The 15815-nt window shown below is 35.3% G+C and overlaps 1 protein-coding gene across 1 annotated transcript in view; it reads right to left on the bottom strand.

Annotated features, from left to right (window-relative positions):
• The window catches only part of TOPAZ1 (testis and ovary specific TOPAZ 1), a 61459-nt gene that overhangs the window by 32099 nt on the left and 13545 nt on the right, over positions 1-15815 (bottom strand). Inside the window, exons 3-8 of the mRNA XM_065935269.1 lie at positions 15086-15147; positions 14255-14382; positions 7000-7064; positions 4830-4972; positions 3200-3285; positions 2334-2459 (exon numbers count right to left, since the gene is read on the bottom strand). Coding sequence (XP_065791341.1) covers positions 2334-2459; positions 3200-3285; positions 4830-4972; positions 7000-7064; positions 14255-14382; positions 15086-15147 — 610 coding nt within the window. The remainder of the gene's footprint in view (positions 1-2333; positions 2460-3199; positions 3286-4829; positions 4973-6999; positions 7065-14254; positions 14383-15085; positions 15148-15815) is intronic.

Here is a 15815-nt window from a genome sequence, read left to right as displayed (position 1 = left end):
CTGAATTTATTATAAAACCCTTATACAGAGAAGCTGTTCAGAGAAAGAGTCAAGGAAACAAAGTCAAGGTCAGCAATCATTTGGAGAAGGAAGGGATTCTTTTACTGGTATAAGGAAAAACACATTGACCAATGATTAGACAATAGATCCTATAAAGAGACTCACTTATACACAATTAGCAGATTTATGACACAGTGATACCGTAACACAGTGGGGGAAAGGATGGTGTTGGGTCAGTTGGAGATCCACATGGGAAAAAATATGTATCTAGACCCTCTTCTCACATCCTAAACAAAAATTAGTCCTAGATAGTTTAGATTTCTAAATGCGAAAGATAAGACAACAAAATTTTTAAAGGAAAAATATAAAAGACCATCTTCATGTTCATGTTGTTGTTTATTTGTTGTGTCTGACTCTTCTGTGACCCCATGAACTGTAGCCTGCCAGGCTTGTGTCCACTGGATTTCCCAAGCAAGAATAATGGAGTGGGTTACCATTTCCTTTTCCAGGGGATCTTCCCAACCCAGGGACAGAACCTGTGTATCCTGCATTGCAGGCAGATTCTTCACTACTGAGCCACCAGGGAAGCCCCTTCATGATCTTGGAAAAATTTTCTTCAATAGTGTGTAAAAAGTCTTGATTTTGAGCAAGCTCTGGGAGTTGGTGATTGACGGGAAAGTCTGATGTGCTATAGTACATGGGGTCACAAAGAGTCAGACATGGCTGAGTGACTGGACTGAACTGATGTAAAAAGTCAACACCATAAAAGGAAAAAAAATGGATAAGATTGGACTATATAAATATTAATAACTTTATTTACCAAAAGACACTTTTAAAAGGGTAAAAAGGCTTGTTGGTGAGAATGTAAATTGGTACAATCATTATGGAGAAAAATATGGAGGTTCCTTAAAAAACTAAACCCAGAACTACCATATGCTCCGGCAGCCCACTCCTGGACATATATCTAGAGAAAACTATCATTCTAAAAGAATCCCAGCATTCACTGCAGCTTTATTTACAATAGCTAAGACATGGAAACAACCTACATGTCCTGCCAGAGGACTGGATAAAGAAGATGTGGTACATACATACAATAGAATATTACGCAGCCATAAAAAGAATGAAATAATGCCATCTGCAGCAGGATAGATGCACTAGAGATAGTGATCATACCAGGTGAAGTAATTCAGACACAGAATGACGAATATTATATCACTCATATGTGGGATCTGAAAAAATGGTACCAGTGAATTTATTTACAAAACAGAAAGATGTAGAAAACAAATTTGTGGTTATAAGGGGAGAAACAGGAAGGGGAGGAGATTGGGACTGACATATATTCACTAACTAACAAGGACCTCCTGTATAGCACAGGGAACTCTACTCAGTACTCTGTAATGACCTATAGGTGAATAGAATCTAAAAAAGAGTGGTTATAAATATATATTACTGATTTACTTTGCTATACACCTGAAACTAACACACACATTGCAAATCAACTGCATTCCAATAAAAATTTTAAAACTAAAAAGTGAAAGTGTGAAAAGGCAACTTGCAAAGTAGAAAAAATTATTTGCAATACACATATTCAACAAACAGTTTGTATCCAGAGTATATAAAGAATTCTTGAGATGGATAAGAAAAAGACATTCTCCAGAATACAGATGAAATATTTAGATATTTACAGGAAGTGGACATTCAAATACCCAACATTCTGAAAAATGCTCAGCGTCAGCAACCGGGAGGGAAGGCATCACTGCCCACCCACGAGAATGGCTTAGAACGGTTGCTAACACCAAGAGCTGGTGAAAAGGTAAAGCGACCAGAACTTCCAGGCCAAATTAAACACGTACTTTGGTAAGCCACTTAAGAAATTTATCTGGCAGTATCTAACTAAAGTTGAACATATGCAAACCCTTTGACATAATAATTCCAATTTCAAGTATAACCCATAAGAATGTCTATATATGTTCACCAAAAGACATGCACAACACTGATGGCATTACCACTGTGTTTACCAAATTTAGAAGCCATCCATCAAAAGTAATATTTATCGACAAAATAAATTTTTCTATACTCTACAATGGAATAGTCAACATTATATAGCAATGAGAAAGAAACATCTACAATTAAGTAAAAAGATACAGATGAATCTCAAACATGTTGAGCAAAAGAAGCTAGAAACAAAAGCACACAGTGTATGATTCCATTTATATAAAGCTCAAAATCAGGCAAAGCTCTTATATCAGGATTTGATGCAAATCTGAATTAAAACCATATGACTGAAATCATTATTAAAATAATCTCTACTTCAAAGACTTAACATATTTTACCTTTTCATCCCCTTGCTCAGGCACGTGGGCAAACTTGCATTGTGATCGCTCACAGCCACGTAACGTATTAAAATGAAATTTGCAGTATCTGTGGGGTATCATCAACCCTAGTGGCTTCTGGAACACCTAGAAAATTAGGCAAATTTCCTTTCTGTGTTAATTGTAAAACACTTACAGCAATCAAGTGAGAAAGCATCTGAAACAATCAGAAATAATATATGTCCAAAAAAAGTATCAAGATAAATTGTTCACTAACTTGATTAAAAAATAACTCCAAACAATTTATATTTAAAAAAATTATGATACAATCAATTTAAAGTTATTTGTCTGAATTTCTGCAATTTCATTTAGTGTAAAACTTATAGTCCACCAGTTACTACTGTTTCACTGCACATGGCTTTAAATGTTTATACTTTCCCTCCTCGTCATGTGCCTGCCCTTTTTAGTTTTATAAAAGTTACATCTACTTTTATATATGCTTATTTCAGATGCATTTGTTAGAACTGAAAATTTCCTCAGCTTTTCTAATTAACAGAAAAAAGGTAATGAGTGAAAGTTATTTACAACAAGCTTTTCCTATCAACTGCTTTTTATTACTAGCTTTCTCCTCCACCATAGAAAACTATTCATCCTATTATTTTCTGTTTTGGATATCCCATCCCTCCCCCGCTCCCCCAACCTTAAACGTCTTGTATTGTTTGTGAACATCCTCCGAATTGCTACACATTTTCCGTCCCTTTTCACCAACCCCATTTAAAATCAATAAAATGTCCAGAACTGCTTAAATGATAATAAGGATATAAAACCAGAAAGCCCCAAAGTATATGCTTATAAGATTATCATTATTTTTTAAATAATGCACTTACCCCTACATTTTTTTCCCTCTTAAATATTTCACAAATTTCAGGATTCTGTAGCTTTAGGAGAGAATGTTTCCCTGGAAATCTGAAATCTAGAAATGATTAAGAACGACATTACATTCCAATATGTTATAACTTATGCCTTTCAAAACAATGGAATAGACTACTACTATCTTTTTTAATATTTCACTTTGGACTTCTTGTGTTCAATTCACAGGCTGTTGCCAGTGGTATAGTTCTGTGAAATATACAATAATTAACACCTTAGGTGTTCCTTAAGGATGTCTAGATCTGAATTTAACATTTTAAATTCATTATAAGCTAAAGATAACTTTCTTAAAAGTCTCACATAGCAGCATTGAGTACTATATTCAAAAGATGGATAAGTTAAACAAATAACACACAATAAACTTTTTGTAGGGATAAAAACTACTGACAAACCTAGGTGTTATGGACTAAATTGTGTCTCTTCTAATTCACATGTTGACGCCTTAACCCCCAATGTGCCTTTGTGGAAGTAATTAAAATTAAATGGGGTTATAAAAATGAGGCTGTGATCTGACAGAATCAGTGTCCTCACAGAGACATCAAGAGTGAGCTCTCCCTCTCTCTTTCCAAGCACACGCACCAAGGAAAGGCCATGTGAGGACTCAGTGAAAAGGCTGCCGTCTGTAAGCCAGGAAGACAGCCAGAAACTGAACCCTACCAGAACTTGATCTTGGACTTCTAGCCTCCAGAAGTGTGTGAAATGAGTATCTGTTGCTTAAGCCACCCAGTCTGAGGAATTTTGTTACGGCAGCCCAGGCTGACTACTATACCAGGCATCATTATTCCTTAGTCTTTTAAAATGAGAATTATGATATTTAGAAATTATTTTTTCTAAAGATAACATAGAAACGTTTTTTTATCTTAAGTCATTTCAGTTTTTACTTTGGCTGCATCCAGATATAATTTGGGACAAGTTGAAGTTTCTGCTGCATAGCTTTGCGGTACGTTTTACTGTGACACCTGTAAAGCTTTTATAAACATGTGATAATCATGGGCTTGCTGCTATCGGACACAAAAGCGGGCAGCATGAGGGCAGAGATGGGAGGTATGGAAGAGTTAGGTGTGAGCTACATACACAAAAGGATTTTATTATTTCTAAATTAATTCTTCAATCTAGCTTATTTTGTTCACACACATCACTATGAATTATTAAAAATGACACAAATTATAAAGTACATTCTAAATTTCTAAAACACTCAACTAAATTATGAATATTTTAGGTATAAACTGTAAACTGCCTGTACTGCCACTATTGTGTAAATACACAATACACAGATATCCCAGAAGTTATTTAATCAAAAATAGTAACTAAAGGTACACAAACCTTCTAATCCTAACATATCCTATGCTTGTTTCCATTTTCTTTTTTTTCCTTTTTTTGGCCCCACCCTGCAGCTTGTAGGATCTTACTTCCCTGATCAGGGATCGAACCTGTGCCCCCTGCAGTGGAAGCATAGAGTCCTAACCACTGGACCATTAGAGAGTTCCCTCAATTATTTTCCTTAACTTTTCTGTTTTGGGTGGAAAAATCACCTGTATCATTTCTATATTGTCAAAAGTCAGTAGAACTTTATTAAGAAAACTGTACCATTCATCCAGGGATTCAGTAACGCGTCTTCCTGGTGAGCACTTAGATTCACAGGCGGCAATGGCGCTGGTAAGCACAGAGGTTTGGAGACCAGTGCTGCTAAGTGACAGTCACCAACCAGAATCTCTGTATTTTTAGAATCGCTGTTGTGTGAGCAGAAAAACCAAAATCAGAATTTAGATTTATTCAAAAAGCATTAAAGTAATGAGAATCAAATAAGTAGAAACACATCCTAATGATATATATGTTCTACATACTATGCTATATACTACTATTATATACTATGATTCTTCAATAATTTCAATAGGTTGTTCCTGCCTTAACTAGAAAACCAACACTTGTTAAACGGCTAGGGTGTGGGGAGAAGTGGGGTGGTGGGGTTGGAACTAGAGCAAAATACTTTTGATTACACCAGCCAAAAGGTTAGAGGAGGAACTAGATCAATGTCCAGATCCAGAAAAGACCATTCAACAATTCTACTGATAGTGCAATGAAACAAATGACTTACAAGTTATTCTTCAGGACAAATATATATAATAAATTTATACATGTACTTGAGATCTTCCTTTGAGAAGAAGGTATAAGAAATGAATAGTTTGAGGCTTCTGATTTAAACAGCTTTGATTATATTCTAATTAGTGAGATCCTATATAGCCAATTAAAACACTTTAATCTTGAGGTCACTTACCTAGAAAAATAAGTAACTTAAGCAGGTGGAAGGGTAAGAACTACTTCAGAGCTAACAGATATAAATGAATTTACTTTCTCAGAGAAAGATTCATGTCCTTATTCAGATGCTAAAACATTTTACCTTAAATACAATTCTAATAAGCCAGAGGAGAGTAAAAACAGTAAGAAGAGGGGACAATGCTTATAACAGTTGAAACCTAGTAGCACTGATGGAGTTAAATCGTTTCACACAAAATAAAAATTTCTGTTTATCTCCCCAACTAGGGAGATCCCTGATATATGCCATCATCATAGTTCAGTTCAGTTCAGTTCAGTTGCTCAGTCGTGTCCGACTCTTTGTGACCCCATGAATCACAGCACACCAGGCCTCCCTGTCCATCACCAACTCCTGGGATTTACTCAAACTCATGTCCATAGAGTCGGTGATGCCATCCAGCCATCATCATAACTCTCCTCCAAATAAAACAAAGTAAACCAGATAACGTAAAACAAAGAAATATGAATTATGGAATTTTATAGATGGAAAAGATTTCCTAGTAAACTTCTTTTATTTTGATTAGATGATGAAATAGAGGGTAAGGGGGTGACTTGCCCAATATCACACTCCTGGTCATTATGGCAGAGCCAAGGTGATGACAAAACTCTGCAGGTTACAACTATTTAGCTTGAAAACAATTTTTTAATAGGAAAAAAAAGTTAACCTTGTCACATTTTCTTTTTAAGATCTTCAAGCGGTAATGAATCATACTGTGTCAATCTAATTCTTAACTAGGCTTTTCTTTAACATAAAGGTTCTCAAATTGAGCATGTATCAGGGTTAGCTGGTGATCTTGTTGAATCATAGATTGATGGGCCCTATTTCTGGAGTTTCTGATTCAGTAGGTCAGGGATGGGAACAAATAATTTACAATTCTGACAAGTTCCCACACAATGCTGCTACTCTAGGGCTCACATTTGGAAAAACACTGTCTTAACATAAAAGAACTTGAACAGATTTGTCACCTGACCTGACCGTGCCTTGCCTCACAGCAAAGTGGGTGTGGGAAGTGAATCAAATGATCTCCCAGGTACCCTTCAAACCTAAATTTGGTATCTGTAACATGTCCCAATGAATGTACTGCACCTCTCAATACTAATCATTGCTGACATGGAAAATATCCGCAAACTGCAATGGTCATCTGATTTCAGCTACTTACCTTCATATTAGTCACATCCACATCTTTTTTTTTTCTTTTACTGTATTACCATTACTCATTCCTTTCTCAAAAAATAATTTATGGCTGAGAACAGTTAGTGACAGTTTTAAAGTAACTTATAATATCCTTGACTCTGTATATATGTGACACATTAAATAATACCCGCATACTGTTTATGACATAGGAGCCCAACTACATACAGGAGAGACTGAAAAACATGCTCAAGACACACATTACATGAATGACTATTTTAACATTAGGTAATTAAAAATTATGTTACAGACCTTCTGCAAACTTCAGAAATAGTTTCTTGTTCTTCTTGAATAGCTACTTTGTCTGAAAATCTACACTGTGGAGAGATTATGGTTAAAAAATGCAAGTGAATATCTCTACATCCCATATTAGGCTATGAGGCTTACCAGATCAGAATGTATTAGATATTAATTAAACAACTAGCTTATGGCCAAGCCAGGAAGCAATTCTACTCTATATTATTTAAAACACTGAACACTGACTTCAAAATTTCCAGTGTTCAGAAAAATATAAATCAACACATTTTCCCTAGTTTTTGATATCACCTTTAATTATGCAAACTACCATGTCAAATTATTTTGAACAATTTTGAACATTATTTTGAACATGTTTCCTTTAATTCAGAAAGAACAGCTTTGAGTGATTTTTATTTATAGGTGGTATTTATGAACATAAATGTATTTTTCATTAGGAATAGTTATTTCTATTTAAAATGTTGCTCTACTTAAAGCTCTTTACAATAACTGTTTCAGGAATTGTGATTCTCTAATTACAAGAAAGTTATACATGCTCAAATACTAGGCTTTTGAAAAACAGGCACCAAAATAAATCCCCCGAATCACCCATCATTTGGGTAGCCAGAGTTAACCACTTAATATCTTACTTTATATCTTTCTAGTCCTTCTAAAATTATACAAGAATATTTTATAATAATAGTACACATTATATATACTATTATAACCTTTAGAAAGAACACTATAAAAATCAACTGAGAAACATGAAATATTAGGCTATAACATGTTCCTGGATGAGAATGTTAAACATAAAAATGCTAATTCCCTCCAAATTAATTTATACATTAAAAAATTATAACAGGAATTTAAAAGAAAAGTATATTTCTTTCTTAGAAAAAAAGACTATAAGAACAGCCAAAAATATTTTAGATTTATAAAACATTTTGGTATCTTGTAAAGCAAGCCTTCCTTACTGCTTTTATTTTTCAAGTAATTGACAGTATGGAATTGGTACAGGACCTGAGCAATTAATTTTCATTAATTAAAAGAGAAGGAATCATTCTATACATAAAAACTGAAAATATTAAAGATGGCACTTGAAATTTGTGAGGAAATGATTCAATAAATAGTAATGGAACAACAACAGGTAGTTAGTTGGATGCAAAATAAGCTTGACTCCAATTCACCATATTCCAAAATATATTCAATAAATATTTAAATACAGAAAATACTGAAGGTATCAAAAATAAAATATGAGTAGTTATGTAATTTGGAGGGTAGAGAAAGTCTAAGATAACACCAAAGGCAGAAACCATGAATTATGGATCAAGAGGTCTGAATACAAACATTCAAAGTATTTTCATATGCTAAGATGACAAAAATCAACTGTCACAATAAGAATAGAAAGGTTACACTGTTTCTACATTCTTTCTTCCAAGATAAAATTTAGATTTATATTGATAAATTTACATATAATAAGTAACACCAAAAAATACTAGAAAAAGATACAGGTGAAAATTTTTAACTCCAAAACGGGGAAATCTTTCTCTAAATACAACTCATAACTCAAATATCATAAAATAAAACTGATACATTGGACTAAATAAAAATAAAAAGCTCCTTCAAGGTAAAAAGCGCCTACACTAAGTCGAATACAAATGAAAAATAGGAAAAAGTAGGGCAACATATGACAGAGAACCAATATGTTTAATATATGAAAAGTTCTTACAAATAAAAAAAGATCAAAATCCCAAAAGAAAAATGGGCAAAGGACATAAAAAAGAAGTTCACAGAAGAAAATGTAAATGGCTTTTACACATACTAAAAGATGCTTAACTAGACTCATAAGAGGAAAGCAAAAGAAAAGTCATTTGTAAAAATACACAGATGGACAAAAATAAAAAAAATTTTAATACTGAGTTGGTGAGTGTATGGGGGAGAAAACTGTCATTCCCATACAATGTTGATGGAAGCATAAATCAAAGCAATCTTTATGTAGGGCAATCTGAAAATTCTACTTCTAAGAATCAATCCAAAAATGCTTGCACATATGCAAAATGCCTTATGCTCAAGGATGCATAATGCAACAATGTTAAAATAGCAAAAAAATGGGAACAAACCAAGTGCCCATCAATAGTGAAACTTGTTGAACAGAGTACATCCATATAGTGGATAATTATATAATTGTAAAAGAAAGCATCCTTATATATATGGAAAGGAAACACTCCCTATTATATAGTAAGTTTAAAGAAGATAAAGAATGGTATGTTATCATTTGTATAAAATTAAAAAGAATATACAATAGGTCCAGTTCGAGAAATGGCAAGTATCTCTTACTGGGCTAATCCTTCTTCAGGTAACAACTATAAACCCTAGACAAGATATTAAAAATAACTGGATGCAGCCTGGATGGGATTGGGGGAGAATGGATATATGTATATGTATGGCTGAGTCCCTTAGCTATTCACCTGAAACTACCACAACATTGTTAATGGGGTATACCCCAAAATAAAATAAAAAGTTTAAAGTTTGAAACGAAAAATAAAAAGAATACACAATAGGTCCAGTTTAAGAAATGGCAAGTAAGTATCTCTTATTGGGCTAATCCTTCTTTAAGTAACAACTATGAACCCTAGACAAAATACAAAAACAAACAAACAAACTGCCTGAAGGCACAGGAGAGATAGGAAAAGCAGGCACAGTCTGGAGGGAAAGAGGGAATGATACCGGGTAACAGTCCTGTTTTTATGACACTGGGTAACAGTCTTGTTTTTATGAATTTATTCTTAAAGGGAGAACTTAGTCAGTTGTAACCACTTGGGAAGGCTAAAAATTTGCCCTACTGAATCAAACAAAGAACCAGAAGACAGAGTTGAGGGCAAAGTCAGAAATTGGGATGTGAGGTTGGGGACCCTGGAAAGGAGAGCGCCTAAGAGAGGAAGTCCCTAAAAGTGCTTTAAATTTGGTCCAAATCTCCAGCTGACCCTTGAGCTATACCTTTGTAAGGCAGACTCCAAACAACCCAGGTGACACTAAAAGAACTGAACAAACATTTCTTTTTTTTTTTTTTGAACAAACATTTCAACTGCCTACTACCACCTGGAGGATGAGTCCACCCAAGTTACTGAGGAAAGCTAAGCATGCCATTACCAGATAGCCCAGCAACCACAAACCTGGGCGCTTCTTTCAAAATACCAAATTATAGAGGTGGAAAACATATTAATGGTTGCTAAGGTTACAGATGTTAGGGGTAGGGAGGGAGGTGTGACAAGGAAGTAGTATAAGGAGGGTCTTTGTAATGATGTAATTATCATCTTAATTGCACTAGAGGCTACAAAAATCTGCGCACCTGATAAAATACACAGAACTGTATACCCTCATTATACTAATACCAAATTTCTGCTTCTGATACTGGGCGTTGAGATGAAATCATGGGGGAAAACTACTTTTGCAACTTGTGAATTTACAATTGTTTCCAAATAAAAATTAAGGACACTAGCGTTTTGACTATCTGGGGCTCAAACCTAGAATCACTAAGCAATTACCACCATGGTAAACCTAAAAATTGTTGTATATGGATTCTGAGTATAACTGATACGTAAAAGCAAGAAAAAACAAGGCCTATGGGTGGAAAAGACAGAAACATATACACATATAGGAGATCAATAAGGAAGCATCTCTAAAAATTCACAGAAAACCATACATAAAAGCAGAAAAAATGGCAGTCCAGACCTATGTCCTATAAATCAACTTATTTACCCTCTAAAATTCCTAAAATGTAAGGTGAGAGATAGTTAAAGTTTGTTAATTCCCAAATCTGGGGGCCAGATATCTTAAAGACAAACATTATTAACAGGGTCATGTATTTTCTAAAGAGTTGATACTTTGAAGCTTACCATGGTATTACAAGGATAAAAGCATCATTTCTCTTCTCTTAAACAAATCCAAAAAATAGCATCACTTTAGGAAGCAGCTAAATGATTTTGTGGATTATTTTTAAAAGAGCTAATATTGAAAACAGTCTACATCCTTAAAATATTTAGTGTTAAGAACTCAGTGATTTCTGGCAAACATCTCTTAAAATCTATCCTTGCAGAAGAGAATGCATTAAGTCTTCTCTCTGCTTTAAGTAGATAGAACAGGATACAAACTGTTTATTTTTTAATGTCTTAGAGCAAAGGTTGGCAAGCAATGGCCTGCAGGCTGCCTGTTTTTGTAAATAAAGGTTTATTTGAATGCAGCAACTGACATTTGTTTTCATACTGTCTATGGTTTCTTGCTTGTTATAGCGACAGAGTTAAGAAGCTGTGACAGCATCCACAGGGATCACAGAGACAGAGAAGTGTTACTATCCAGTCTTTTAAAGTAAAGGTTTGCTGACCCCTGCTATAGAGTCACTGCTGACCCCTGCTATAGAGTCAAGGGACTCTACTGTGTGACCCTGGATAAGATAATAAGTCTCAGTGTTTTCATCTGTGAAGGGAAATAACAGTACACATTTCAGGTACGGTAAGGTATTAACTCAGTAAATCTGGGTTGTCCATATGTTATCTGTTAAAGGCTTGGCCCATGACCTGCCATGCAAGGTGGCTAAAACAAACAAAAACACATACAAAAAACAAAAACCTACAATCATTTGTATTATTATTCTCTATCAGCCACTGCTCTAGGTATAAAAGATTCATTTGTGAGCAAAATGGACAAAAATCTTTGCCTTCATGGAGTTTCATTCTAGCAGGAGGAGACAGAGATAAACATAAATAAGTAAATGTAAAGTACAAGAAAGGGGGATATGAAATGTTGGCAGCAAAGAGAATATTGGATTTTTGGATTGGACGGCCAGGGGAGGTCTCCCTGAGAACATGAAATCTGAGTAAAGATGTGAAGGAAATAAGAAAGTCAGTTATATATAGTTTTTATTTTTTTCAGGAGATAAAATGCCAAAATCAAAGGCCCTAAAGTGGGAGAAAACCTGGTTTGTTTCAAGAACAGCAGGAGGCTAAAGTCAGAGTGCAAGAGCTAAGGAAAGTAGTCAGATCAGAGAGGTACCAAGGTTGGGTAGGAGGAGGGGGGACAGATACACAGTCAAGTAGGTCATAGTAAGGACTGTGGCTTCGAGTCTGAATATTAAAAGTCACTGGATAATTTGAAGTGGAAGAATAACATGATCTAACCTATGCTGTGTTGACAATAAACTATAAGATAACAATATTAGAAGCTGGAGAAATGTTAAGAGGCCCCTACAGTAACTCAGGCAGTAGATGATACATGGCTGGGCCTGGGTGTGATGTGGTGTGGGTGGGAGTGAAGAGAAGAGGACAATTTCCAGACATCATCTGAAACTGAGGCCAGCAGGATTTCCTTACAGTCTGCATATGGAGTGAGAGAAAAAGGAAGGAAGGAAATCCAAGGTTTCGAGCCTAAGTGATTTATCAAGGATGGGAATGCCATTAATAGAAAAGGGGAAAAATGACAGGAAAGGCTGGTGTGTGGCAGGGGAGGGGACATATAACAGGAGTTCAGTTTGGAACATGCTAAGTTTGAGAAGCCCAATTGGACATCCCAGAGGAAAAGTCAAGCAGGCAACAAGATACAAAGCTCTGCAGCTCAGAGAAGTTCAAGCTGGAGATGTGAATTTGAGAGTCTTAGCACACAGGCGGCACTCAAGGCAATGAGGTTGCATGAGATCATCTAAGGAGCAAATTTAGACAGAAAAAAGAACCGATTCCTGGTCTAGGTGCTGGGTTGCTCCAACACAAAGAGGTCAGGGAGATCAGGAGAAACCAGCAAAACCAACTGGGAAGTTGCAGACAGAAATGACACCAGGCAGGTTATATTTATCCTGAAAGTCATGTGAAAAAAAGGTTTCAACAAAAGTGTAATTAACTGCTAAATACTAGTGACAGTTTCAGTAAGATTAAGACTGAACAATGTCCATTATATTCAGCAACGAGGAGGTGGCTGGGGAGTGTTAAGAAGGGTAGTTTCCGTGGAGGTGAAGGCGAGTATCTTTGGAGCTGGAGGAAAAAGACTGGAGATGGTGGGTCTAGACAGGCCTTTGGAGAAACAGGATGACTGCTGAAAAGGAAAATGGAACCATGAAAGTGCTTTTTTGGGGTTTTGTTTGAAGATGGGAGAAAAGAATGCTTATGTAGAACAGAATTGATCCAGTAATGAAAGGAGAATTGCTACAGTTGTATTTTTAGAGAGAGAAGAGGTGGATTTTAGCACACAGGTGGAAGGAATAGCCTTGGCCTGTTCATCCACTGTAACAGAGGAAAAACCGTAGTTTTGGGAACAGATGCAGGTAGGTGGGCTAACGTATTGGTGGGAACTTAAGTTCCTTTCCAATTACTTTAATTTTGTTAGTGAAGCAGGAAACAAAGTTGCTAGCTGCTGAGGGCAAATCAGGAGGAATAAGGAGAAAGAAGAAACCATGAAATAGTTGTTGAGGTGTCAATTAAATTATTCAACAGGTTAAGACAAACATACACTTTATCTGGCAGATAACGCATACTCTGTTTTCCCCATATCATACACCAGTGGTGTGTTTCAACATCAAATTAGGTTTATATTCAATTCCTAGAGCTTCTGCATCTGTGGTTTAATAACTGATGCTTGCATTCATAGCACTCAGGCACTGATATTCTAAAATTTCAAAGAAGGCGAGGGTGGGATGTTCTGAGAGAATAGCACTGAAACAAGTATACTATCAAGGGTGAAACAGATCCCCAGCCCAGGTTGGATGCATGAGACAAGTGCTCAGGGCTGGTGCACTGGGAAGACCCAGAGGGATGGGATGGGGAGGGAGGCGGGAGGGGATAGGGAAGGGGAACATATGTAAATCCATGACTGACTCATGTCAATGTATGGCAAAAACCACTACAATATTGTAAAGTAATTAACCTCCAACTAATAAAAATAAACGGGAAAAAAATAAAATTTCAAAGAATATCAAATGATATTCAGTACTTTGTGTTTAATGAGGCAAGAAGATATGTAACAATTCTGAAAGATTCATATAGGTTTGAGAAGAAACTTAAAAGCTAAATATGTAATTAAACAGTACACCCCATTTTCTCAGACAAGTGAGACTCTGTTGATACTGTGCTTATGCCAGGTACCAAACTGTATATTCCATGGCCAGAATGATGTGACTTTTATTCAACAAAAAGGCATTATCCTTGTTGCGTGAGTACACAGCTAAGATGAACTTCTATATTTACCACCATCTGGACCAAGAAATAAGGAAATGCAAAAGATTCTCTAGTACCTTTTCATCCAAGTCTGAACTTTTTGTCTGTTCACTTAGGTCTCCCGGTTTTTCATTTGAAGAAGTTTCATGAGTAACTTCTCCTAAGGAAATGTTTGCATCTTTGGAATCATGTTTTATCTCACTTGCTGAAAAGAAATAATATTCAACTGTAGAAACTTTAAACGGCAAAATAACCAAGTCATTTAGAGATCGTTCTAAAAGTGAGTTAGTATTCAGAGACTCTTTTAAAGTCCAATGTGACAAATATGAAGTAGCATTTTCAGCAAATTATACATTTATTCCTCCCTCTCTATCAAAATAACTCCATTACATGGTATAAAAAGATATGGCAGTAACACAAAATTAAGACATAAAGATAAATTTAAGAATCTTTCTTGATCATGTCCAGTTATTTTCAATGTATTTTTAAAACTTGAAAGTTTTTGAAATTAACTTTCCAATTAAATTATTTCCTGCAAAGATTTGGTTATTTAAACTTATGATTAACTGCTAATTATAAAAAATATTAAAAGGACTCATTTAAAATATGGTTAAGCTTAAATACATATTTCGGTTTCAAAATAAGACTACAAAAATTGCTGAGGTCAATTATCTTTTGTAGATAAAGCCTAACAAAGTTATTTATTAAAAAATCAAATGGAAAATTTCTCAAAATCTGATCTGCCAACAAGGCAGTTAAAACTGAGAAAAACTGACAAAGTGTGTACAACAGGGTTGACAGACTCTGAAATGAAAAGCTTCCTTTTTAAATGAATTCATTCTGACTGTGCCTAAACAGAGATACAAAAACACTTCAATGTTATACATTATGAAAATGTCAAGTTTTACCTGCTGACAAGAAAGCACAGATCTCTGACTTCATTGATCCAGGATCCGGTACAGGCAGTTCTCTATTACAAAGCAAAGAGAACTTAAACATTATCACATATTCTTGCAGAACTATCCACTTCTCTAAACATTAAATAACACTAGCTTTAGCAGCTGGTGAACATCAGCTTAAGTCCTCCAAAGTCAGAGCACTATACGGGGACACACACCTAAGTCAATTCTGAATTAGATTTTTTAATCACATTTGCCGCAATAGTTAGGAAGCGCTGCCATTCAAACTTTGTTACTCAGAGAGAACTGAGAACATACACCAAGCATTTGAAACATTTTTTTAAGTATTACACCAATGCAAGATAATGACTAACTCCTACTCTCAAGCATGCATATATATGTCTTACTGTCAATGTAAAAGGATGAGTTTGAGAGCAGTTTGAGCTTTTTTTTTGGTAGTCTCTGAAGACAGCCTATGGACTAATAGTAACAGCTATGGAGATGAGAGTTAAGGCAACCTGGGTTCAAATATTGTTCTGCCACTTACTATGTCAATTGTGGTAAAATTAAATTATTAAACTACTTTGAGTCTAACCACATCTGTAAAATAGGATACCACCCACCCATGAGGTTACTGTGAGGATTAAATGAGATAAAATGTTCTTAAAGCCAATGGCACAGGCTCAACAAATGAAAACTACATCTACAGGAGCCACTAAAAAAATAGCTTAATATTATT

This window comes from Muntiacus reevesi, chromosome 4 (genome assembly GCF_963930625.1).
Source record: "Muntiacus reevesi chromosome 4, mMunRee1.1, whole genome shotgun sequence".
In the NCBI taxonomy this organism is placed as follows: Eukaryota; Metazoa; Chordata; class Mammalia; order Artiodactyla; family Cervidae; genus Muntiacus; species Muntiacus reevesi.
The sequence above is the reverse complement of the archived record's forward strand: the minus strand, read 5'-3'. Positions and strand labels throughout refer to the sequence as shown.